The following is a 25433-nucleotide window of genomic DNA, read 5'->3' as shown; positions in this document are numbered from 1 at the left end:
GCCTGCCACCCCCAGAGGTCCTCCCCTTCCTCACCTCCGTGAGATGAGGTTCCTCTCTGTCCCTTTCTCGGAGGGAGGTCTCCTTGTTGGCCTTGTCTAGTGGCACGGAGCCATGCTTCCAGCCAATAGTAAGAATGTGGTGCTTGTGGTGTGGAGGCACTGTTCTAAGCATGTTACATGGAACAGATCATTTCATCCTTATAACAACACTGAGGGGCTACCATTAGTCTCCCGATTTTAGAGATGAGTAAACTGAGGCCCAGAAAGGCTGAAGCCCCAAATCTGAACCCAGGCAGTCTGGCTCCAATATCTGAGCTCTTAACCAAGTCACTGTAGGTACCTCTCCAGCAGGCACCTGGGCACTGCCCTCCGTTGCCCCCACTCCTGCAGCACTTGCGAGCACCCAGTCCCCAGTCCCCAGTCCCCAGGGCTTGGTGGTACTTCCACAGTGTCTTGTGATGCTTTGAAGACACCAGCTTTGAAGCAAAAAGATCTAGGTCTGCTTTCCACTTAAGCCACATCTTAACTGTATGACCTTGGACATGTCACTAGACTTGCCTTAGTGTCTCCATCTGTAAAATGGGGATAAAGATGGACTCTTCTCTCCCAAATGCCCAGCATGATGCGCAGGGCCTGTCCCCCCAGCAGAACCTGTCTCACCATCCTTCCCCACTTCCTCCCACCCCCAGGTGTGCCAGAAATCAGGCGAGATCTCCCTGCTGAAGCAGCAGCTGAAAGAGTCTCAGGCAGAGCTGGTGCAGAAGGGCAGCGAGCTGGTGGCCCTGCGGGTGGCGCTGCGGGAGGCCCGTGCTACGCTGCGGGTCAGTGAGGGCCGTGCGCGGGGTCTACAGGAGGCCGCCCGAGCTCGGGAGCTGGAGCTGGAAGCCTGTTCCCAGGAGCTGCAGCGACACCGCCAAGAAGCTGAACAGCTGCGGGAGAAAGCTGGGCAGTTGGATGCTGAGGCGGCCGGACTCCGGGAGCCCCATGTGCCACCTGCCACTGCTGACCCATTCCTCCTGGCAGAGAGTGATGAGGCCAAAGTGCAGCGGGCAGCAGCCGGGGTTGGGGGCAGCTTGCGCGCCCAGGTGGAGCGGTTGCGGGTGGAGCTGCAGCGTGAGCGGCGGCGGGGTGAGGAGCAGCGGGACAGCTTTGAGGGGGAGCGGCTGGCCTGGCAGGCAGAGAAGGAGCAGGTGATCCGCTACCAGAAGCAGCTGCAGCACAACTACATCCAGATGTACCGGCGCAACCGGCAGCTAGAGCAGGAGCTGCAGCAGCTCAGCCTGGAGCTGGAGGCCCGGGAGCTCGCTGACCTGGGCCTGGCAGAGCAGGCCCCCTGCATCTGCCTGGAGGAGATCACTGCTACTGAGATCTAGGGCCCTCGGCACCCAGCTCTGTAGGGAGCTCTGCCAGAGGGGCAGCAGCTGCAGATCCACTTAGGCCCCAGGGTCCACGGATGACCCCAAAGGCTGAGGGCCCCAAAGCCACTTGTCTCCTAGGATCCAGGCCTCTGGGCTTCTGCCAAGAACTCGGGGTGGCCCTATGACTTGGAGAAGCAAGATCAGACCGCTTGAAGGTCCCCGTGTTCACTGTTACCCAGAGGCTCCTGTTACTACCCACTTCATTCCCCACCGCTGCCAGTGCCACTGCCAACCCTGTTCACAGGCGCTTCCAGCCCACTCCAGCCAGGGGAGCTGGGAAGAAGAAGGGGCTCCCTACTCTCCACATTCCCCCCCGACCCCAAAGCCAGAGAAAGCCAGATGGCACCAGCTGCTCCAGATGTGCCTGCCCACAATGGGGGACAGGGCCGGGCCTGGGCTCGGTTCCCGGGTTTGAGCTCTGCAGCCTCTTTCCTGGATTGAGGGGGCTGAAGTCAGACCAAAGGAAGAACTCAGAAATGTCTTGTTTATTTGTGTTTGTGACCAAGCAGCCTCTCCCTTCACCCAGGTTTATGGCCTCGTTTTCACTTGTATATTTTTCACACTGTAAATTTCTTGTACAAACCCAAAGAAAAAATTAAAAAAAATTTTTTTTGTTTAAAAATAATGTGAATGTGCTGAATAAAGAGTACAGGAACTTGTTTGACCCACAGCCCCCCACCATTTGCTGGCTATTCTCCTCCCCCTCATAGAGCTCTCTTGGGGAGAAAAGGTGATGGAGGAAGGACAAATCCAGTAGAATGTCTGAGGTCTTAGTGGACCCCAACATGAAATGATCTGTCAGGATTTCAGGGACTAGAAAAGCCTTTCATCCTTTTCCTTGCACAGAATGCTACTTGGGGTTGAGGAAGGGATGCATCGACCCCTTCAGGGCCCTGTCTGAGAGTCTGTGTCCCTGGAGGCTTGGGCGACTCATAAGGGGCAGCGTGTGAGAAAGTGCCCACCAATCCCAAGCTCCAGACCTTGGCTTTCTCACCCCCTTTCCTGGCTTGGGAGGTGGGGGAGCAGTGAGTGCAGGTGACACAGGCTGCCCACTAGCACCTTGTCCTTGGATACGAAGGCAGAGCCTTAATGACAGCTGAGGAAGGAAGAAAGTGGAAAGATGTGAGCCACCTGTGTGGCACTGGGAGGAGGCAGGGTGGGCAGGAGCTGGAGAGTTCTAAAGAAGTTGGTAAGAGAGGTCCTGGGGATAACGAGATGCTGGAGTCAGTGGGAGAATCTGAGGTTAGGGGAAGGGTCATGGGATGCGTGGGGAGGGTTCGGGCTTAGAATCAGGAGTCTGGAGGGCTGGGGAGGGGGCTGGGCTGGGAGTTGGCTGGAGGAGCCTGGCATCAGTGGGAGGAGTCTGGAGATTGGTGGGAGGTTCTGGGAGCCAGTGGGCAGGAACTGGAGCAGCATCAAGGGGTTGGTGGGCAGGTGAATGATTAGCAGGAAGGCCCCCATCAGTAAGGGCTGATGAGTCAGAGGGTGAGGGCCATGGGCTGGGCCCGGGGACCCTGACCACAAGCTCCATGGGCTCCCGGGCCTTGTTTCGATAAGCCCGACGGATGGTGTCTACTGCACGCTGGTGGGTCACCTGCTCCAGACTCTCTCCGTCCACTGCCACAAGCTCAAAGCCAGCCTAGGATGGGGTGAGAGAGTCACATACCTCCCTCCTCATGTCACCCTGCATCAGCCCCCAACCTGAAGGCAGTATCTTCTCACCTCCACCCACGAGGACACTCCTCCCCCATCTGGGTGGAGGGGATGGACAATGAGACTTTTGTGCCTGGAGTCGTTGGGGGCAGGGTGGGGCACAAGGGCTCTTTGTCCCTTGGGGCTCAGGCTCAGGCTAGCATGAGGAGACAGAGTTTTCCCTGGGCCTGCTCATCCTGCTCACCTGAACCCCCTCACCCCAAGCCTCCTCCCACAACCTGGGCTAAACATGTCTGGCTGGAAGCTGAGCATGGCCAGCCCCACCTCCTGCCCGGTTTCAGCTGTGGGCTGAGAGGGTGGGCCAGGGCATGCTTCACCCACCTGCAGGGCCCCACTGAGGAAAGCAGCCCCCCCAGGGAAGATCTTCTCTATCTTCACCATGGGCTGCACCTTGGACTCAATGCCCCCAGAAATGCTGATGCCTAGTGATGGGGAGAAACACCGTGTGAGAGTGCAGCCGGACCCCAAAATGCAAGCTCCCTGGAGAAACCTAGAATCCCATCCCCAAATCCAAGGCTCCAGCTTCTCCCACATCCCTACATTCTGTTACTACTCAAATCTCAACTCATTCCAAAATCCTCCAGATCCCAGCCCCTCAAATCTAGACCCCACCCGACTGCACCCCAATACCCCAAATTCCCTTTTATTTATTTATTTATTTTTTGAGACAGAGTCTTTTTTTTTTTTTGAGACGGAGTTTCACTCTTGTTGCCCAGGCTGGAGTGCAAAAGCCCAATCTCGGCTCACCGCAACCTCCGCCTCCCGGGTTCAAGCGATTCTCCTGCCTCACCCTCCCTAGTAGGTGGGATTACAGGCATGTGCCAACACGCCAGGCTAATTTTGTATTTTTAGTAGAGACAGGGTTTCTCCATGTTGGTCAGGCTGGTCTTGAACTCCTGACCTCAGGTGAGGTCCTCGGACTCCCGAACTCCTCGGCCTCCCAAAGTGCTGGGATTACAGGCGTGAGCCACCGCGCCCGGCTGAGACAGAGTCTTACTCTGTCGCCCAGGCTGGAGTGCAGTGGCGCAATCTCAGTTGGGCTCACAGCAACCTCCGCCTCCTGGGTTCAAACGATTCTCCTGCTCAGCCTTCCGAGTAGCTGAGATTACAGGTGCCCACCACCACACACGGCTAATTCTTTTGTATTTTTAGTGGAAACGGGGTTTCACCATGTAGCCCAGGCTAGTCTTGACCTCCTGACCTCAAGTGATCCGCCTGCCTCAGCCTCCCAACGTGCTGGGATTACAGGTGTGAGCCGCCGCGCCTGGCCCAATACTCCAGATTCTTTTCCTAGGCCCAGGCTTCCTAGTGTCCCCTGCCGGGCCCAGTCCCACCTGGACTCACCTAAGGACTGCTTCATCTTGGACAGTGTCACTGTCTTCAGCTCGCCACTAGGGGTCTTCATGGCTGCCTCCTCGGCCGTCACCCCAGTTCCATTCTCTGAGGGCCCTTGCTTGGCCCCCACCTTGGCTGCCTCCCCATCCAGAGGTCGTGGCAGAGGGGGTCTGACCTTCCGAGGCTTGTGGTAGCGCCCATTGGCCATGCTGGGGGCAGGGGTAGGCACCGGGGATGGGGAGCGTCTACCTAGAGACTTGCCTTGACCCCAGCTGCTGCGGCTGCGGCTGCGGCTGCGGCTGCGGCTACGGCTGCTGCTGCGGCTCTGAGCCCGGCCCCGGATCTGGCTCTGCGGAGGGTGCTCTCGGCTCAGGGGTTCTGTCAGCAGCCAGTTAGGCCGCGGGGGCCGGGGAGCCACGGGGGGTGGCTGGGGAGGGGGTGTGCAGGCACTTCGGAGGGGGGTGAAGGCATCTACTGGCACGTCTTGGAGAGGGGGGATCCCTTTATGAGGGTGGCGAGGGGCAGAGGCACTCGGGGAGAGCTTGAGGCCCCCCAGCCGCTCCCTCAGGTCCCCATCATCTTCCTCCTCCGGGAAGCCGTTCACTGGCAGCAGGTAGAAGCCTCCGCGGCTGTCTGGGGAAGAGTGCAAAGGTCAGCTGCCCATTCCTCCCCTCCCAGCCTGGACCACCTCTCCAGGACCCAGGCCTTGCTTTGGTTTGTGTGGGGCCTGTGACAGCCGGGCCCAAGATTGTTCAGGCACCACTGCAGTGCGGCCCACCCACCGGGGAGGCAGACAATCATGTTCTATTAGAATCGCTTTTATTTATTTATTTATTTATTGAGATGGAATCTCACTCTGTCGCCCAGGCGCAGTGGCGCGATTTTGGCTCACTGCAACCTCCACCTCCCAGGTTCAAGCGATTCTCCTGCCTCAGCCTCCCGGAGTAGCTGGGATTACAGGCGTGCACGAACAAGCCCAGGTGATTTTTGTATTTTTAGTGGAGACGGGGTTTCGCCATGTTGGCCAGGTTGGTCTCTACTCCTGACCTCAAGCGATCCACCCACCTCAGCCTCCCAAAGTGCTGGGATTACAGGCGTGAGCCACCGCGCCCAGCCTAGAATTGCATTTTAATACTTCCTGCTGGAATCATTACAGTTCTATTTTAATGCGTCTAAGAAAAAATACGACTGTAGCACACCAAACGTAATTTCTCAGAGGTTACTGCATAGAATGAGACTAGATTTTAAAAGTGAGTGGTTTTCAAACCAACTATTAAGTAAGGTATAGTACAGGTGGTGACCAGCAGATGTGATAAAATGGCTCTGGTGGACAAGAGCTCTCCTTCAGGGAACCACAATGTGCCTGGATGCCACAACTGCCCCCAGTGGGGAAAGAAGTAGAAGGCCCATCCTCCTTTCCCTAATCTCCCCAGGGCTGTGCCCCTCCCTGGGCTCTGGGACTCTGACTGACCAGGCACGGGGGTGATAAGGTGACGCTTGGGCGGCGTGTCCTGCCGGGCTGGTCTCAAAGCAGGAGGCCGGACTGGTTGGAGAGATGAACAGGTCAGCCGCAAGGCACCCCGCCAGGCTCCGGGAGGGACGCAGCTCAAGGGGCTCGGCAATCTCTGCAGCCCTCTCCACCACTGGGTCCCATCCCCACCCCCAGCAGGGCTCAGGACCCAGAAGCCCCGCCCCCCACTGCTGACCTGCCCTGCTCTTGAGGGCCTCGAAAGCCTCCAGCTCCACAGGCATCACCATGCTGTCGAAGCGGCCCAGGTCTGTGGGGGCCACCACACTCCTGGGAGAGGGCGAGAGACAGCAGGGGTGGGAGGGGCAGGCAGGATTTCAGTTCTGGAGGTGCCAGGATACCCTTCAGCCCTTGGGAGGTTGGGGGTGGTACCAGGGATCCCCTTCCTGCCCCCAAGCCCTCTCTGCAACCTCCTCCCACCTGATGTCCCGCAGCAGCAGCAGCTTCTCGGGCCTGTCGAGGATGGCCAGCAGGGGCCTCACCAGGTCCTCTATGCCTCCCTCGTGCACATACTGCAGATAGAGGCACCACAGGTCAGACAGCAGTGGGGACTTCCAGAGCTGAGTGAGGGGGACACCAGGGCATGCAGGTGTTTCTTCTACACATGTAGGGACCTATCCAGCCCTGCATGCCTTGGGAAAGGTTCACTCCACCCCCAGCTGCCATAGGGTGGTCTGATCTTGGTGACAGGGTGGAAGCCTGCAGTAATAACAGACCTGCAATAAATGGCAACAGCATCGATAACAGCTTTGGGACAGACACTTTTCTAAGCCTTTTACATACCGTCTCTCAGCAACCACCCTGAGAAATGGCATTAATTATTCCTGTTTTACAGATGCAGAAACTGAGGCTCAGAGAGAAGGACTTCACTCAAAGCCACAGAGATAATCAAGTGTGAAGAGGGATTGGAACCCGGGAAGTCTAACTCTTGCCTGCTCTGGTGCCGGAAAAGGATGTGCAGGGAGTGGACTCTCCTCCCTACCCCCACATCCCAGGCAGAAGGAAGGAATTTGAGCCAAACTCTAGGCTGTGTGCCTGGCTGTCCCAGCATGTGTCTGCACATAGACCTACAAATTAGGCTTTGTTCGGGGCTGGAATAGGAGGCTTGGGGAAGGGCCGGCTCTGCAGACAGCCTCACCAATCAGTTCCCTTGGGGGGGGCGGGGTGGAGCCCCTTCTGCCTGGCACTGCCCGGATGCCACCAGCCACACCCCACTGACTCTGAAGACCTGAACACTGGGAGCCATCCCACTTGGACAGCAGACCGCCCCCTCGTGGCGAGAGGGAGACTGAGTCAGGGACACGCACGCATAGAACACTTTCTATGGGCACAAGCACAGAGACAGAGCATGCCCTGGTGGTCAGAGTGAGTCACTCATAAATATCTGGAAATAAATACAATACAAACGATGTGTGTGGCCCCAAACCACACACAGTTACAGCGACTCACACTTACACATATCAATAATACATTCCCTTTTGTCTGGAGAGACACATGTGGTGCAGAACCAGCCTCATATGTGCACATGCTTTAAGTTCATGGACTTGGATTTGGTACCCACTAAGTGCCAGGCCCTGTACTGGGCAGCAGGGGCACAATGATCCTGTCTCAGATCTTCAGGAACTGGGTCTAGTGGGAGCGAGGGGAAGATGAGTCACATACCCCAGTGAACTACAAACCATGGGCAATGGGGCACAGGGAGTCTCAGAGGAAGGTGGGAAGATCCCAGTGGGCTTCATGGAGGTGGTGGTATTTTGACTGACTCTTAGAAGATAGATGTAGGGAACAGCACAAAAGTTGGGAAGAAAGTGTTGCAAAGGTGGTGTGGAAAAATGAGTAGATAGTGATTTAAACGTGGCCATGGGGTCCATGAAGAGCCTCCTTGCAGAGCTACTGCACAGGTTGTGACTATGTAAATAGTGTCTCTGAGGTTGTGCAGGCTGTAACCTGTATAAACCTATGCGGCAGCCATGGGAAAGTGGAGGTTGGTGGGTTAGGGAGTTGAATCGGGGAGGACCTGCAATGTGAGAGCGGGGAGCGTGTACTTTATTCTGCCAAAGACAATGGGTCACCAGGTGGCTTGGGGAGTGTTACAGCGATCAGACAGGGGTTTCTTTTCTTTCTTTCTTTCTTTCTTTCTTTTTTTTTTTTGAGACGGATTTTCGCTCTTGTTCTCGGGTTGGAGTGCAATGGCACGATCTTGGCTCACTGCAACCTCCACCTCCGGGGTTCAAGAGATTCTCCTGCCTCAGCCTACCGAGTAGCTGGGATTACAGGCGCCCACCACCACGCCCAGCTTTTTTTTTTTTCATTTTTTATTTTTAGTAGAAATGGGCTTTCACCATGTTGGACAGGCTGGTCTCGAACTCCTGACCTCAGGTGATCCGCTGACCTCAGGTGATCCGCTCACCTCGGCCTCCCAAAGTGCTGGGATTACAGGCGTGAGCCACCGCGCCTGGCCAACCAGAGAGGGGTTTCTGATTCCTGGTCTAGCAGCTGTAGAGAGATGGCTCACATGGGGAGAGAGGGGAAGCCTGGGGTTCAGGGCTACATGTCCCAGTCACTAGGAGAACTTTACTCATCACTTCAGCCAGGGCTCCATCGCAGAGGGTCTGACCTCTTGGTGTGGGGGGCTTGGGTCAGGTTTGGGTGGTGGTTGAGTTCGGCAGGTGGTATGGGGGCACAGTGGGAGGTTTGGGCAGAGGAGAAGGGAGGGATGAGGGAAAAGGAGCCGCCAAAGAGAGAGTCCCAGAGCCCCACCTCGTGGCCAAAGCCTACATTGCAGGCCCACTGGAGGCTGGTACACGCTGCCCTACTTAGCCCTGGGAGCTGAGGGTGACACTTTCTGAGTTTAGCCCAAAGCCCCTTAGCTTCCCCCAGCACACACCCTCATCTGCAGCTCTGCTGCAAACCGGGCCTTGGTAACAGGATGCATAAATGACCATGTCTCTCAGTCTCCAGGTGACAATGCATGGACACACACACGCACACGCACACACACACACGCTAGCCAGACACATGCTTGTTCACATGCACACACACACACACACAATCATGCAGTCATATCAACACAAACCAGGTACCCCACAGATACGCCAGTGCACACACCACACAGACATAAAACACAGCCCCACTTTGAGTACGGTGAAGGGTGAGGGAATCCACAAACAATTTTTCAAGACCTCTCAGCTTGCCCTCACACACAGTGTGCAGACTCCTCACAAAGAGCCCAGTGTACACACCCAGGCCTTCCTGAGACAGGGGCAGGAGAGGACCTGCCAGTCCTGGAGTGAGTGAGCTGTGCCCCATAGCCTCCCCAACAGGTGGGCCCCAGGGACTCCTTCAAATCTGACTCTCTCCCCACCCTGGGGCCCTCTGGTTCTTTTTGAAGTGGAAGGGAACAGAGAACAACAGTTTAGGTGTTGGGGGAGGCAAAGTATTACTTACTTGGCAACAGGGGAGAGGACCTGGCATGAAGCCAGGCTTGCTGGCTGACCCAGGAGCAGAGGGTGGCATGCAGTGAAGGATGGAGGCTCAGAGAGGACAGAGGCAGGTGACTGCAGGGACTCACTTTCTCCACTTGGCACCTGTCTGCTCCTTCTCTTCTCAGCTTAAATATCACCTCCTCTAGGAGGGCCTCCCAGCCCACACCATCTAATGTGTGTCTCCTGGGTTACCCTCTCATGTTCTTTTCCTTCACAGCTCTTCATGTGACTCATCACCATGGGCGTTTAGGTTCTAGTGATTTTCTAGCTCTTCTTCCTGTGAGCTGGCAGGTGTGTGTGTGTGTGTGTGTGTGTGTGTGTGTGTGTGTGTGTGACAGGGGTGACTTCTGATTTTACTGACCACTAGCCTCCTGGCATCAAGCCCAGACACTGGTCAGTGGACAGTGGCCTGAATGAATGATGGGCTGAATGACTGAAGGACCATGTGCCAGGGCTGCGGATGGGATGAAGGCTTACCCGGGAGCAGTGGCGGGTGACAGCCAGCACCTCGTCATCAGTCAGCAGCCTCTGGGCCAGGTCCTGAATGAGGGGCCGCCGGCTCTCCCAGGCCTGAACCTGCTCATCCACATTAGGCAGCTGGCTGGAGGGACTCCCAGACCTGGCAGACAGCAGGGCCCGGCCCCTCTCTCGGTCTGCAGGGCAGGAGCCATCAGGGGAGGGGAGAGGGGCTTCCCTCAGCAGGGCTGGGCCCCAGAACTGGCCAGCTGAGAGCCCAGGTGCCTGGGGCAGAATCCTAGCCTAGCCTATATGCTCCCCACCATGGTTGCCCACAGCAACCTGCCCACCAATGCAGCACAAACCCCAGCCCTCAGCCCCAACACGGACCCCTATACCAGTCTGTTTCTTAATGGGGCCTTAGCCCAGTGCCCCCAGGGCCCCCTGAACATGCACTGTCATAGTAGTCTGTTCCCCACTGGAGCCCCAGCACGGGCTCCCTCATCACCCCCAAATATATCTTTGGCAGTCCCAACACAAGCTCCTAAAATGCACCCCAATATCTGTCTGCCACTCTATCTTTCCTAGTAAGCTTAGTCCAATTCTTTTAGCTGCCCCCAACATGTACAATTCTAGCTGCCTGATCCCCCATGCTTGACCCTGACTGAGTTTAGTCCAGAGCCACTTAGCTAGCCCCCAGCATGCACCCTTATCTGCCGCTCTACTGTAAACTAGGCCTTGGTAAAGGGATGCATGAATTACCACGTCTCAGTCTCCAGGTGACAAACTTCTGCACTGGGCCCACGCCCCCTGCTATGAAGAAGAAAGAGGCTCAGCTGCAGGCCTTGGCCCCCAGTCTGAAAATGGGGGTCAGGAGGGCTCAGGACAAGCTGGAATGGAAAATTCAGACTGGAAGTAGGTGGGATAGGGAGGCAAGAGGCCTGGCCCTGAGGGGCTTGAAGGCAATGCTCAGTCTATGGACTTCCTTCATAGGCAACGGGGAGTCAGGACGGTTTTGGATCAAGAGAGGGTGCAGTCTGAGCACTGCTTATGCAAATTCACTTGGAAGCAAATGTATGGAGGGAAGAACCTCAGGGACAGAGCTTGGAGAAGTACCTACCTTCAGGGGACAGAGGAAAAAAGAGGAGCCTTGGAAGGAGATAGAGGAGTGGTCAGAGAGGTGGGAGGAGAACCAGCAGAGGGCAGGGCCTTGGGAACTGTGGGAAGAGAGATGCGCTGACGGAGAAGGACCAGGCAGCCGTAATTCGAAGCGATTATCTCTCCCATGGTACAATCACCTTGAGACCCCAGAACATCCCACCCCAGGGCGAAGCAGCGTCCAGCTCCTCATTCTCTGGTTGTTTTGTTGATCCGACATCCACCCCCCTCTTCTGAAAACAGCACCCTGATTTTCCCCTGAGAACCCACCCCACTCTGTTCTTAGCCCGTGTACTCCAGGGTGGGTACATGACCCAGGCTGGCCAACAAAAGCACTTTCTCTCCCACATCACAGCGATTTATTCTGCATGGCACAGGATCTCAGCTGGGCCAGGGAGAGCTTACCCTGGGACTTCAGCTGGAACTATTTAAGGAGAAGCACTTTCCCCTGGGGTTGCTAAGCAATAGAGGCCATCTTATCCCCAAGTCGGCAAAGCCCCACAATAGCGAAGCCAACCCATGGGAGAGATGGAGGGGGACAGATGTCTGATGATGTTGCTCAGATGTTTAGACCCAGCTTAAATCAGCAGCTGAGCCAAGATGTGCTTTATTTTTCTTTTACTTTTTTTTTCTTTAGAGACGAGGTCTTGCTATGTTGCCCAGGCTGGTCTTAAACTCCTGGGCTCAAGTGATCTTGCTGCTTCAGCTTCCAGAGTAGTTGGGATTGGCCAGGTGTGGTAGATCACGCCTGTAATCCTAGCACTTTGGGAGGCTGAGGCGGGTAGATAGCTTGAGTCCAGGAGTTTGAGACTAGCTTGGGCAACATGGTGAAACCCCCATCTCTACAAAAAGATACAAAAAAATTAGCTGAGCATGGTGATGCATACGTGTCATGCCAGCACTTTGGGAGGCTGAGGTGGAAGGATCGCTTGAGCGCAGGAGGCGGAGGTTGCAGTGAGCTGAGATGGTGCCATTACACTCCAGCCTGGGCAACGAGCAAAACTCCATCTCAAAATAAAAATAAAAAAAAGAAGAAAGAAAGAAAGAAAGAAAGAGAGAAAGAAAGAAAGAGGAAAAGAAAAGAAAAGAAAGAAAAAGAAATAGGTATTATTACCCCCATTTTACTCATGAGGAAACTGAGGCTCTCAGGGGTTGAGTAGGGACTCAGCTGGTAAGAGGCGGTGTGGGATCTCAACTCAGAACTGCTGGATGCCGAAGCTAGTGGACTTGACCTTGTCTTCCTGTTTGATCGACCCACTATTTACCTTTCTCTATGTCCAGGCGAGGGCAAGTTTTGGTCAGGCTCCCGCTGTCCAGTGTCCAGGCCTCTCTGCGCCCGTCCCGTGCTAGCCTCCCCTGCCGCCCTCCCTTGAAGAAGAGGTTCATCAGCGTCTTGGAGCGCTGCAGGGCACCCTTCTCCCCAGGAGACCCCGACTTCTCCTTCTTCCGCTGCTTCTTCTCCTCTGCAGACACGAGGGAGCAACCGGGGGAGCTGGAGGGGTGGGCAGAAGGGAAGGACGAGGGGCAGGGTTGTGGGGAGGGACAGAGAGAAGGGAGAGGAGAGGGCAGACAGGATCTGCAGCTATGCCGGGGTGGGAGTGCGGTTCCTCTTCCGACTTTCTGACCCTTTTCCCCACCGCACAGCTGTGGCTATGTAAGGAATCTCCCTTGAGGCCCAGTTAGAGAAGGGCACACATGCGTGCGTGTGTGTGAGCGACTGTGTGTGTAAATAGGCCTGGGAACTCCAAGATCCAGGAGTTGGGGTTAGGGCTTGTTCGGGGAACAGGGGCTGAGACTAAGGGTGAATGTGGGGTCCAGGACTAATTTAAAGTGGAGCCCACAGCAGGGTCTGAGCAGCCTGGAGCTTGGGTTGGGCAGGGGCTGCGTCAAGGCCTGGGGCAAAGGGAGGTCTGAGCCCAGGACAGGGTGTGAGACAGGTTTTGGACCAGAGGCTGTGGAGGGAGCAGCAGCCACCCATCCCCCACGTACCCCACAAGGTCAGGTAGCTCTGGGAGCGCGTGATGGGGGGCCGGGGTCGGCTGAGGGCCAGCAGCAAAGCCGTCTTGGGGGACTCAGAGAGCGCAGAGTCAAGGCGGCGGCCGGGCTGGGGGCCGTCCGAGCGGATGGCGGTGTCCCTGAGGATGACTGTGGGCCGCACGCTGCACCAGGTCTCCACCCGGCCTCCCGCATCAGGCTCCGTCTGCATGGCTGTGTCGGCCCGCCCCCAGCCTGGGCCGCGGCTGCCGGGCTCCTCCCGCCCCAGGCAGAAGTCCATGCGGTCCGAGGGGAGGGAGCCCGAGCTGTAGGGGGCGCTGGAGGCGCACGAAGAGACGCTGGAGCTGCTCTCAGAGGCCGGGGACAGTTGCTGCAGCACCCCGTTGCTCACTGCAGGGAGTAGGGACGCCAGGGATCAGCGGGCTTGCTTCAGGGCCCTGCCGGGCTTGCGAGACCACCCTTGGGCTTAGGGGTGGAGGAGGCAAGGTCAGGCAGCAGCCTGGGTTAGAACCGCAGTGGTGAGGAACCCGCTGCTCTGAGATGCTGCCACTGACCTAAGGCATGTCACTTCTCGAATCACCCACTGGGACTCCAGACCCTAGGAGAGCCTGCATTTTATCCGCAGATTCTCAGAGGGGAGCCCAGAAATAGCTCTAGACTGTGTGAAGGGTCTTGGTTCCTGTCCTTTTCTCCCTCTCCCTCTCCCTCTCCCTCTCCTTCTCCTTCTCCTTCCTTTTTTTCTTTGAGACACAGTCTCATTCTATGGCCCTGACTGGAGTGCAGTGACGTGATCTCAGTTCACTGCAACCTCTACTTCCTGAGTTCAAGAGATTCTTGTGCCTCAGCTTCCCGAGTAGCTGGTATTACAGGTATGCACCACCACACCCAGCTAATTTTTGTATTTTTAGTAGAGGTGGGGTTTCATCATGTTGGCCAGGCTGGTCTCGAACACCTGACCTCAGGTGATCCACCCACCTCAGCCTCCCAAAGTTTTGGGATTATAGGCATAAGCCACCGTGCCAGGCTTTTTCTTTTCTTTTTCTTTTTCTTTTTTTTTTTTTTTTTTTTGAGACAGTCTCTCACTGTGTTACCCAGGCTGGAGTACAGTGGAACAATCACAGCTCCACAGCTCACCACAGCCTCAAACTCCTGGGCTCAAGCAATCTTCCCACCTCAGCCTCCCAAGTAGCACAGACCACAGGCCCTCACCACCACTCCAGTTAATTTTTAAATTATTATTATTATTATTATTATTTTGAGATGGAGTTTTGTTCTTGTTGCCCAGGCTGGAGTGCAATGGCACGATCTCTGCTCACTGCAACCTCCGCCTCCTGGGTTCAAGCAATTCTCCTGCCTCAGCCTCCCGAGTAGCTGGGATTACAGGCATGGGCCACCATGCCTGGCTAATTTTGTATTTTTAGTAAAGACTGGGTTTCTCCATGTTGGTCAGGCTGGTCTCGAACTCCCAACTTCAGGTGATCCACCCGCCTCAGCCTCCCAAAGTGCTGGGATTACAGGCATGAGCCACCGCGGCAGGCTTAAATTATTATTTGTAGAGACAAGGTCTCCCTACATGGCCCAGACTGGTCTTGAACTCCTGTGCTCAAGCGATCCTCCCACCTTGGCCTCCCAAAATGCCGGGATTACAGGTGTGAGCCACCGAGCCTGGCCCTTTTCTTCTTCAGAGATCCGGGCCCCACCCTCAGGCCTCAGCCCTTTCCCTCCAACCTTGGAGATCTGAGCCACTTACGTCGGTCCAGCCAGCAGTACTCAGAAACCATCTCCTTGTAGGCAGGATACCGGCCGGTCTCCTGGGGAGGGCATGGTGGGCATAGGAGGGAAGGGGGAGCAGTGAGGAGGGAGAGTGAGAATGGGGCGGGGGTGACAGGATGGGCATAAACTTTCAACTTCATTTCTGTCCTCCAAATTCATCATGTTCTGGCCACACAGGCCACTTTCTTTCTGAACATGCCAAGTTCCTTTGTACCTCAGGGCCTTTGCACCTGCTGTTCACTCTGCCTGGAGGCTGCCCTGACCCCAAGATACAGGGGCCTTCCTGAATTACTCCATTCCATCTCTCTGTTAATTTCCTTAGAGCATTTGTCACTATCTGCAAGCATCTAGTTTATTGGTCTGTCTCCCTCCAGTAGCAGAGAACTTATTTGTCCTGTTCACTGTTGTAGCCCCAGTACCTGGCACAGTGGCCGGCACATAGCGGGTGCTCAAAAATATTGTTGAACGAATGAGGGGCAGAATGGGAGTAAGGAGAGATGTTTGGGATAATCTGAGAGGAAGGAAAAGGAAAAATGGAATGGGGGAGAGGTAGAAATGGGTGGGGGAGGGCAGCAGAGGAGGCACCCAATGAAGCCTTCACCCCAAGTGAAGACTTGGGGAAGCAGAAGGGTAGAGCAGGGGCCAGGGCTGGGCACCAGGGGAGAGTGAAGTGGCATCCTCCAGGAGCCGGAATGAGAAGACCTGATCCTCAGGCAAGTGTGAGACCCACATGAATAATGAATCCAGCCGCCTCCCGTGAAATCCAACCTCTGGCCCCAGCCCAGCCCTCCTAGCTGTATGCCCTAGGGATGCCCATCACCCAGGTCCTGTCCAAAGCCACAGCCACCACCCCTCCCTTCTGGGCAAGACATTTGTTCCTTTCAACCCTAGGCCTCCACCCTTCATAAGAAAGGGGCACCGCTCTAGCACTGTGGGGAGCAGGACTGGAACCACGCCCAGCCACTGACCAGCTGAGTAAGTGACCTGTTCGTGAGTTGCTGTGCCTCTCTAAACCTGTTTCTTCTTCTTCAAAACAGGGATGAGAACTATGCCTGTCTACCTTCTAGTGGCTGTGGGAACGTCATAAATTGCAGAGCATAATTAAGAACTAGGGTGGTCTGGGAAGCCCCTACTCTGGCCTCACCCCCCTACCCCCACAGTTCTGCCCACCTTGATGGTCAGCATGATGTGCGTTTGGCCCTTCAGCACCTCCACGGCCTGGCTGTGGCTGATGTCGTCAAACTTGACACCATTGGCCGCCAGGACCTGATCCCCCACCTTGATGCCATTCTCCTCGGCCAGCCCACCATGGTCCACTCTGAGGCCAGACAGGCATCAGTCTGATAGGCCTGCCCTCCATCACCCCACCCCAGACCCCCTTCTCTTGGACACAAGACTGCACCAGTCAAGCTCCTTGACCCTCCTACTGGGGCTTCCCACCCCCTCCCAGGCCCTCACTGAGACAGGTGGTTGGCCAGGCCTCACTTGCTGACCATCCCCACATCCCAGCCTAGGCCCTACTCCAGACCCCATTCTCAGTTCTACCCCAAGACACTTCCTGCCTCAGCCCTCACTTGGACACGTAGATGCCCAGGCCAAACTCCTTGCCCCCACGGATGTTGAAGCCCAGGCAGAAGTCGTCGGAGGTTGTATATAGGTGGACGATGCGCCGGACGCCATCTTCTGAGCTGGTGTCGGAGGGTGTCGAACCGCACTTCTCCACTACCAGGCGCCGATTCACCACATCCACCCTGGACAACAGCAGGGGGCCCTCAGGTGGGGTCCTCCATCCGCTGCCACCCACCACCCTCCCAGCAGCTCTAACAACGGCAGGGAAAGTGGGGGTTGCCTTTGGGGGACTCCCCAGGCCTGAGACCTGCAGTGGGGCATAGGTTCATTAACTGGGAAACCAGCCTTATTGCCTCTTTTTATTGAGCAGCTGCAATGTGCCAGGACCATTCCTTTTTTTTTTTTTTGAGACAGGGTCTTGCTCTGTCCACCCAGGCTGGAGTGCAGTGGTGTGATCATGGCTCACTGCAGCCTCAGCCTCCTGGGCTCAAGCAGTCCTTCCACCTCAGCCTCTTGAATGGCTGGGACTACAGGCACATGCCCACCATGCCCAGTTTTTTTTTTGTTTTTTTTGAGATGGAGTTTCACTCCTGTTGCCCAGGCTAGAGTGCAATGGTATGATCTCAGCTCACCGCAACCTCCGCCTCCCAGGTTCAAGCGATTCTCCTGCCTCAGCCTCCCGAGTAGCTGGGATTACAGACATGCTCCACCACGCTCGGTTAATTTTTTATTTTTAGTAGAGACGGGGTTTCTCCATGTTGGTCAGGCTGGTCTTGAACTCCCAAACTCAGGTGATCCGCCTGCCTCAGCCTCCCAAAGTGCTGGGATTACAGGCTTCAGCCACCGTGCCTGGCATTTTTTTTTTTTTTTAGAGAAGGGGTCTCGCTATGTTGCCCAGGCTAGGCCCCATTTCTAATCCTTACAGCACCCCTGTGGAGAGGTGGTGTTTTGCCTCTGGGTTTCACAGCAGGAGCAGCAGCAATGTAGCAGCAGAACCACTGGGATCTGGGAGAGCAGAGCTATTGGAGGAGGGCAGGGGAGAGATGCGGCCTCTCCTTATTTTGAGGTCAGGCCTTTGGATCCCCTGCGTTTCCTGTGCCAGCGAGCAGGAGGAGCAGAAGCCTCTCCTGCCAGTGGGTTTTGAGTGGTGGTAGGGCTGGGGTGGGCTGGGGCAAGGCCAGGGCTAGGATGAGGGAGTTGCTGCTCACCACGTGGTCTTCTCCTTGGAGAACTTGATGCCCGGCACACGGCCCATGCGCCGCACCATCATGTGCAGGCGGCTGCTGCCGGTCAGCACCTTCACGGCGCTACCCATGGTGGTGCTCTCCAGGCTCAGCCCATTCACCTCCGTGATCTTGTCCCCCACGCACAGGCCAGCCCGCTCTGCACCACAGGATGGGAGTGGCTGGCATGGGTCCCCAGGGTGGGGCTGAGCCTCCCCCATCAGATGGAGCCCCCTGGGGTAAAACTGAGCTCCTCAATCAGAGTGAGGATTGTCAGAGCAGGGGCTGAGTGTTCCCAGTGCCTAGGGATCTGTCCCTTAAACCATTCTGCTGTGAGGGTTGGCCCTGTCTCCCCATCAATCAGGTCCTCCAGAGCTGGGGACTCTTCCGTCTGTCCCTGACAGCAGCATCCCCTGCCATTCACTGAGATTGGAGTCACATCCTAAGCCTGGACTTCGGCCTGGGGGTTCCGCTTACCTGCACTGCTGCCTTCCTCCACTTTGCTGACGAAGATGCCCAGGCCGTGCTCTGAGCCCCCGCGCACGCTGAATCCCAGCCTCCCTGCTGGACTCTTCTCCACCCGCACTGAATGGATGATGTCACTTTCATCACTGTTGGCTGTGAGGACAGGGATTTAGGGATGCCCCCATGTTCATTGTGGGCACAGAGGGCCCCTGGGTTCCCCAACTTGGGGCCTGCAAAGGCTAGGTTGCTGGGCACAGTCGCACAGGCACGTGGGGGCCTAAATGCAGTGGGGCAGGTCAGCCCATTTCTAAGGCCCCTCTGGGTGATTTTTATAAAGAAACAGCGTCTTGCTCTGTCATCCAGGCTGGAGTGCAGTGGTGTGATCATGGCTCACTGCAGCCAAAAACTCCTGGGCTCAAGTAACCCTCCTGCCTCAGCCTTCCAAGTAGCCAGGACTACAGGCACACACCACTGTGCCCAGATTATTTTTAAATTTTTTGTAGAGGCAGGGTCTCACTTTGTTGCCCAGATTGGCCTCAAATCCCTGGCCTCAAGCAATTCTCCCACCTTGGCATTCCAAAGTGCTGGGATTACAGGTGTGAGCCACATATCCTGCCCCCTCTGAGTGATTTTGAGACCATGGGCCAGGAAGGTGTGAAAGAAGGTGAGATCAGTGGGACAGGACTCTAAGCTAAAGACACTATTCTCTAGCCAGGTGTAGTGGTGTATGCCTGTGGTCCCAGCTACACGGAAGGCTGAGGCAGGAGCCCAGGAGGTTGAGGCTGCAGTGACCTGTGTTCACACCACTGCACTCCAGCCTGGGTGACAGAGTGAGACCTTGTCTCAAAAGAAAAAAAAAAAAAAGAAAGAAAGAAAGAAAAAAGAAAAAAAAAAGATACTGGTCTCCTTCCTTCCTAATATGTGTGCATGTGTGCATGTGTGTGTGTGCGTGTGTGTATGTGTGTGTGTGTGTGTATCAGTGCTTTCTGAGCTTCACATGCCCATGGGCCTGGGGTAAGCCAAATTAATAAACAATTCTAATACTCGGAGAGTCAGATGGACAGACAAGAAGGTTCAGGATTCTGTTCTATGGGGGATGGTTGAGGGTGTCTGGCTTCATCAGCTTGCAGCATAAATTAGTATATTAGCTCTTATCTTCAAATGCTTGTAGAGCTACCCTGTGGAAGGCATTAGATGTTTTCATCTGTGTAAACAGAACCTGCCTGCAGTACTCTTGCTCACACAGTGGAATTAGACAGAGGCAGATTTTTTAAGGAAAAACTTTCTAAAACATTCATCTGTTAGAAATAGAAAGGGTTTTCTTTCTTTCTTCTCCCCAAGACAAAGTCTTGCTCTGTCGCCCAGGCTAGAGTGCAGTGATGCAATCTCGGTTCACTGCAACCTCGGCCTCCCAGGTTTAAGTGATTCTCCTGCCTCAGCCTCCCAAGTAAGCTGGGATTACAGGTGTGTGCCACCACACCTGGCTAATTTTTGTATTTTTAGTAGAGATGGGGTTTCACCATATTGGCCAGGCTGGTCTTGAACTCCTGACCTTGTGATCTGCCTGCCTTGGCCTCCCAAAGCGTTGGGATTACAGGAGTGAGCCACCACCCCAGCCTTGAAATGGAAGGGATTTTCTTTTCTTTATTTTTTTTATTTTTTTTTTATTTTTTTGAGATGGAGTCTCGCTCTGTCACCCAGGCTGGACTGCAGTGGTGCGATCTCGGCTCACTGCAAGCTCCACCTCCCAGGTTCACGCCATTCTCCTGCCTCAGCCTCCTGAGTAGCTGGGACTACAGGCACCCGCCACCATGCCCGGCTAATTTTTTGTATTTTTAGTAGAGACGGGGTTTCACCGTGTTGGCCAGGATTGTCTTGATCTCCTGACATCGTGATCCGCCTGCCTCGGCCTCCCAAAGTGCTGGGATTACAGGTGTGAGCCACCACACCCGGCCAATGGAAGGGATTTTCTAAGACAGATAGTAAGCTTCCCATCTTTGGAGGCATGCAAGCTGGGACCCAGCAAATCTCTGTCTGGAATGTTATGGAATCACTGAGGGCCCTTCCATCTGTTAGACTCTGTGAGTCTGGAAGTCAGGGTTCTAGGAACTACCTGGCTACGCAGGGAAAGAAACCCCAAACCACACCACACTGCAATATGTATGTGCCCAAGGTGGCCCTCTCCATCACGCTGGGGAACGTAGGCGGGGAAGGGGGCTCCTAAAGGCTGAACCTGTCGGGTAAGGATTTTTTTTTTTTTTTTTTTTTTACGGAATCTCGCTTCTTCTCCCAGGCTGGAGTATAATGGCTCAATCTTGGCTCACTGCAACCTCCGCCTCCTGGGTTCAAGCGATTCTCCTGCCTCAGCCTCCCCAGTAGCTGGGATTACTGGCATGTGCCACCACGCTGGGCTAATTTTTGTATTTTTAGTAGAGACAGGGTTTCACCATGTTGGCCAGGCTGGTCTCGAACTCCTAAACTCAAGTGATCCGCCTGCCTCGGCCTCCCACAGTGCTGGGATTACAGGCATGAGCCACCGCGCCCAGGCCAGGTAAGGTTTCTGTAAGGACTCTGATGGGTGGGATTTTGATGGGTGGGGGGAAAGTGGAGGGCACTAATGAGGGGGAAAGAGCCAGGGAGGCTCAGCTGTGGGCCCTTGAGGAGGCCTTCCAGTTACAGAAAAGCAAGAAGGCTAGAGGGGTAAGTTGGGTCCCAGGTAAGAAGCTGAGATTTCTTCATGGGTAAGGGTTACTCTAGAGGTGTTTGACAGGGAGAAATCACACACACACACACACACAACACACACACACACACACACACACTTCAATTTGATCTAAGAGAAGTCAGGTTATAGGACACGGCCAGGGCAGCTCAGAAAGAAATCCCCAAGGGCAGCCTGTGGGGAGGGGTGATGCAGGACAGATGTGGGGGGCCAGGGCTTTCCCAGCTGATTAGATTACACAGATCTCAGAACACTTTCAGCCTTAGCCAAGGAGGCTTTTGCTCCCTTGCTGCCAACCCTCTCTCCTCAGGGCCTCACTGGGGCCTCCCTAGGGCCCTGGGTCAGGAAATGTGAAATCTGAGATTTTCCAGGAGCCTGGGCCCTGCAAGGATGGAATCTTCTCTACTTCCACTGCCCCAGCCTCTCCCCCAGGTGCTCCACTGCAGCCCCGGCACTATCCTTGCTTCCACTCTTGCCCCCTTTAGTTATTCTTTATACAGTACCCAGAGTCAGCTTTTACATTAGATCATGTCTTTTCCCTGATTAAAAACTTCAACACCTGTTCCTGCTTCTAGCACTCCAGTCTCCTCACCATGCCCTATAACGCCCTGCCTGGGCTTTCCTCTGCCCACCCCTCCGCCCTCCCCTCCCTCACTGAGCTCTGGCCACACTGATCTTCCTGTCCCTCATGGAGGCCAAGTCCTTCCAGTGTCCCCTCTGCCTGCAGTGCTCCTGCCCAGGCCTTTAGAAGGTCAGCTCCTCTTCCTCATTCCACTCCTGGCTCAGACACCACTTTCTCAGAGAAGGCTTCCTGGAGTGTCCTACCCCTCCTCCCAGTGAGTCCCTCTTGTAGGGCTTCTCAAAGCTTGGTCCTGGATCAGCAGCATCAGTGTCATCTGAGAACTTGCTAAAAATGGGAATTCTTTCGCTTTACCACAGACCCACTGGACCAGAAGCTCTGGGACTGAGCCCTGCAATCTATCCCTGAATGAGACTTCCCGGCAATTCTGAGGCATCTGAGGTTTGAGAAGCACCATTCTATCATATCATCAGATGATCACCTTCTGACTCTTTCCATCCTTTGTCGTCGTTCGCTTATTTGTGTTATTTATCTGTCTCTTTTCACTAGACCGTAAGTTCAGTCATGGTAGGGACTTCGTAATTCTCTTCTAGTGTATCTCCAATATGTTGGACAGTGCTTGGTATTTGATAAGTATTTTTTTGAATAAGTGAAAGAATAAATGGATGGATGGATGGACAAACTAGGAGAGTGAGGAGAAATGCATTAAGGGTAACGCTTTCCTGGATTAAAGGTAATGCATTTTCTCTGGGACCAGTTGAATTTAAGGAGCTGGTGGGATCTCATGGGGCTGATGTAGGTGGCAATGTCCCTTCTCCCACCGTTTATTCCTTATCAGTTATTTTACTCCCCGGGAGTGATCTAAATAATAACATGGGGCAGGGTTCCAGGCTCCGGTGACTTGGGAGGTATTTGTGCTCCGGCAGAGGGGAGAATTCTGAGCTCAGAGGGTCCCTGCCCAGTCAGAGGAGAAGCCAAGTGGTCAGAGCAACTCCTCAGTCCCTCACTGCTAGGAGATGCTGCTTCCTTGGCTGCACAGTGGCACTAGCATGAGGCAGAGAGAGAAAGCAATCATGAAACGCCTGGAAGAGGATCTTTAGAGGGACGATATAGGCCAGGCACAGTGGCTCATGCCTATAATCCCAGCACTTTGGGAGGCTGAGGCCGGAAGATCACTTGAGCCTAGGAGTTCAAGACCAGCCTGGGTAACATGGTGAAACTCTGTCTCTACAAAAAATAAAACAAAATAAAATTAGCTGGGCTTGGTGTTGCATGCCTATAGTTCTGGCTACTCAGGAAGCTGAGGCTGGAGGATCACTTGAGCCCAGATGTTTGAGGCTGCAGTGAGCTATGATCACACCACTGCACTTCAGCTTGGGTGAGCAACAGAGCAAGACCCTTTCCCTCTTAAAGAAAAAAAAAAGACGTTATAAACAGCCCTTGCATCATACATGGGCAAAGGGAAGGGAAGAGAGAGAAAAAGAGAAAGAGTGTATCAGAGGGAGTATAGCATAGTTCTTTTAATAGAATGGGACTAATAAAGACGGTTATGTGGTGCCTGCTTCCCTTTTCCCCAATGTCTCCTAACTCCTCTGGGGACTTCTGCTCCTTCACCAGAATGACCGTGGTGACCCTCAGCAGTGCCCTGTGCTCACCAGATGGTGAAGCATAGACTGGTGTATGACAGGGGTGAGTGTGCCAGGCCACTGGTGGAGGAAAGCCTGCTCCCTGAGCAACATGCCCACCCCTGCTCCGGTGGCCTAGGGAGGGGAACAGAGATGCCCTGCTGGGTCAGAGTGGGAGGAGCAGGGCCTGAAGAGTCCAGTCTGGGATCCAGCCAGGGGAGCTCTGCTGGCTAAGAAAGAGGAGAGGAGCTGGAGATATTTATCTGGCCCTGCCCACAGAAAGCCCAGACTCAGGGGGCCTGGCTCCGCACCTGGCATTCTAGGTCCTGTCTTGCTCACCAGCTCTTAGTCACCTCACATCTGTCACTGCAGCCAGGCTGGCTCCTAAGTGCCCACCTACCATGCTCCATGCTTTTCACTTCCAGCCTTTGTTGGTGATAGCTCACCCCTGCCACCAGCTGTTCTTATTGCTCTGTCCTGCTATGCTATAGATTTCTGGAAGGTGAAGAGGGAGCCTGATTTCTCTCTAGGTCCCTTGTAACACCTCCCCAAGGCTGGTATAGAATTGGTGCTCCATGAAGCGGCATTAAGCAACTACATAAGCTTAGGTCTCCCCTTTCCTGATGGAGCTCCCTCTCCACCCTCAACCCTCCTCTTCTGAACATTTGCTGTGCTGCCTTCATTCCCCTCTTTCAGCACAGAAGCCCTGAATTCTGTCTACCCGCTTGGGCACTGACTCCTCGCAGCCCAGCACAGAGCTTGTCACACAATGGACTGGTTGATGGAGGATGTCCTTCTTTATCCTGCCCCATCCCCCAGAAGTACACACAATGGATCTGGAGAAGGGCAGAGCCCATGGGAGAAAGAGGCCAGTTCAATCCCCTGCCTTGCCCACCTGGGGCTAGCATACCACACGCATGCCTGTCCCTGCTGCCGTGGCCTTCTCTCCCTCTTCTGACCCTTCTACGACCCTGGACCCCTACAGGATTGGCCTGGAGGAGAGGCCAAGGGCAGGTGAGGAAGAGTGTATGGGTTCCCAGGTGGCCTGCCACCTCCCTATGACTCCTATCTCTTGAATTCCCCCAATCATACTGGCTCTGCCTCCTCCTGCTGAGTTCCCACTGTCCCCTACCCCCACCCTCCCCAACCCAGGACAGTGGCTGGGTCTCGCCCCCACCTTCGATGGGGGAGTTGATGAGGATGACGCGTCCCATGGGCGATGAGGCTCGGATTCCGCGGGGGGGCCCGTTCAGCAGCCGTTGCTGCTTCCTTAGCAGGTATCGCGTTGCGGTGGAGCCTGAGTCGCTGCCTAGGTGGCCTCGGGAGGAGAGGGAGCTCGGAGAGCCGGAGCTTAGGTCTCCTAGGCCCAGTGGGTCGAAGCCCACTGCGAAACCCTGCGCCATGGCGGCTGGGCTAGGGCGACACCCTACAGGTCCAGAAGGAATCTGCTAGTTCTGGAGAGGGCAGCCCCGCGGGCTTCGAGCTCCATGAGCCTCTGTGCGGGGCTGGGGTCTCAGTAACGTGAAGGCCCTCGTCTGCGATGCCTCGCAGAAGTGTGAGCTCCAGGCCTGGGCAGGGAGAGCAGGGATGAGGGAGGGGTGTAAATGTTTCCCCTGCTGCCCCCCAAAACTTCCACCCCTCCCCGCTGGTTTAAGCATCCTGCCCTCCCATGCCTTAGGCCCCCCTCCTGTCTCACCCTAGGCCAGAGAACTGCCCCGTCCAGGCACCATCGTGGACTCTCGCTAACTTTATACAAGGCAGATGGGAACCTTTCACCCCTCATTCCTGCTCGAGGCTGAGTCATCTACTCCCGTCCCCAGTCCTCAGTAGAGGTTGAGAGTGGAGTTGGGATTACTGCGGGCCCTGGGGCTTAGAGAGGTGTGAGACAAAAGAGAGGTCAGGACAGCTCATGGCATCACCTCTCTCATGCACATGCGGGCATGGGGGTGGCCCGGGGTAGGGAGGGGCGGCGGGGGGCGGGCTGGGCCTCGAGGATAGGGCTTCAGGACCTTAGACAGCTGAGGCCCAGGAAGCCCCCCAGACACCCGCGGGCTCCAGGCAGCGGCTCCGGGTCTAAAGAGGCTGCATGAACCTCTCCCAAGCTTTCGGGGAGGATCTGCTGGAGAGGGGTCCCACGACATCCCGCGCAAAACCCAGGGCCAGTTCCCTCAGAGAAGTTCTGGGACCCAGAATGAAGCACCCCAATATCAACTCGGGCTTCCAGTTCCCCCACCCCTTTGTGCCTGGTCCCCCTCACCTAGTCGCTGGTGTGGCGCCGCCAGCCTTGTCAAACCACCCGCAGGCGAGAGCTACTGCTGCAGCCGGCAAACCCCACCCACGCTCCGCGGAGGCTGCGGGAATTGGGCTGGCCTGCACCGCCCCGGGCTC

General features: G+C 55.4%; 2 protein-coding genes across 18 annotated transcripts in view; one reads left to right on the top strand and one right to left on the bottom strand.

Annotated features, from left to right (window-relative positions):
• The window catches only part of LZTS2 (leucine zipper tumor suppressor 2), a 10839-nt gene extending 8799 nt beyond the window's left edge, over positions 1–2040 (top strand). For all 8 annotated transcript variants that reach the window (XM_003255358.2, XM_030808355.1, XM_030808362.1 and 5 more), the window contains one exon: positions 690–2040. In XM_003255358.2, coding sequence (XP_003255406.3) covers positions 690–1373 — 684 coding nt within the window. In that variant the 3' untranslated portion in view covers positions 1374–2040. The remainder of the gene's footprint in view (positions 1–689) is intronic.
• PDZD7 (PDZ domain containing 7) lies at positions 1885–25387 on the bottom strand. Of its 10 annotated transcripts, none has more exons than XM_030808237.1 (17): positions 25303–25387; positions 24223–24613; positions 18131–18271; positions 17639–17813; positions 16436–16612; positions 16032–16179; positions 14839–14899; positions 13083–13478; positions 12359–12556; positions 10698–10748; positions 9957–10132; positions 6415–6506; positions 6173–6264; positions 5938–6009; positions 4476–5099; positions 3453–3553; positions 1885–3057 (listed from the first exon to the last, which is right to left on the bottom strand). In XM_030808237.1, exons 2-17 carry the CDS (start codon positions 24446–24448, stop codon positions 2674–2676), a joined length of 3114 nt encoding a protein of 1037 aa, XP_030664097.1. In that variant the 5' UTR covers positions 24449–24613; positions 25303–25387; the 3' UTR covers positions 1885–2673. The 10 variants fall into 10 exon arrangements, 7 of the variants coding, with proteins under 7 accessions (XP_030664097.1, XP_030664107.1, XP_030664114.1 ...); XM_030808242.1 differs by lacking the exon at positions 25303–25387 and adding an exon at positions 24742–24914 and having other exon boundaries at positions 2674–3057; XM_030808247.1 differs by lacking the exon at positions 5938–6009.
• Between the last annotated feature and the right edge of the window lie 46 nt (positions 25388–25433).

Source organism: Nomascus leucogenys, chromosome 3 (assembly GCF_006542625.1).
Source record: "Nomascus leucogenys isolate Asia chromosome 3, Asia_NLE_v1, whole genome shotgun sequence".
NCBI classification, from domain to species: Eukaryota; Metazoa; Chordata; class Mammalia; order Primates; family Hylobatidae; genus Nomascus; species Nomascus leucogenys.
Note: the sequence above shows the minus strand (reverse complement) of the source record. Positions and strands in the feature narration are given on the sequence as shown.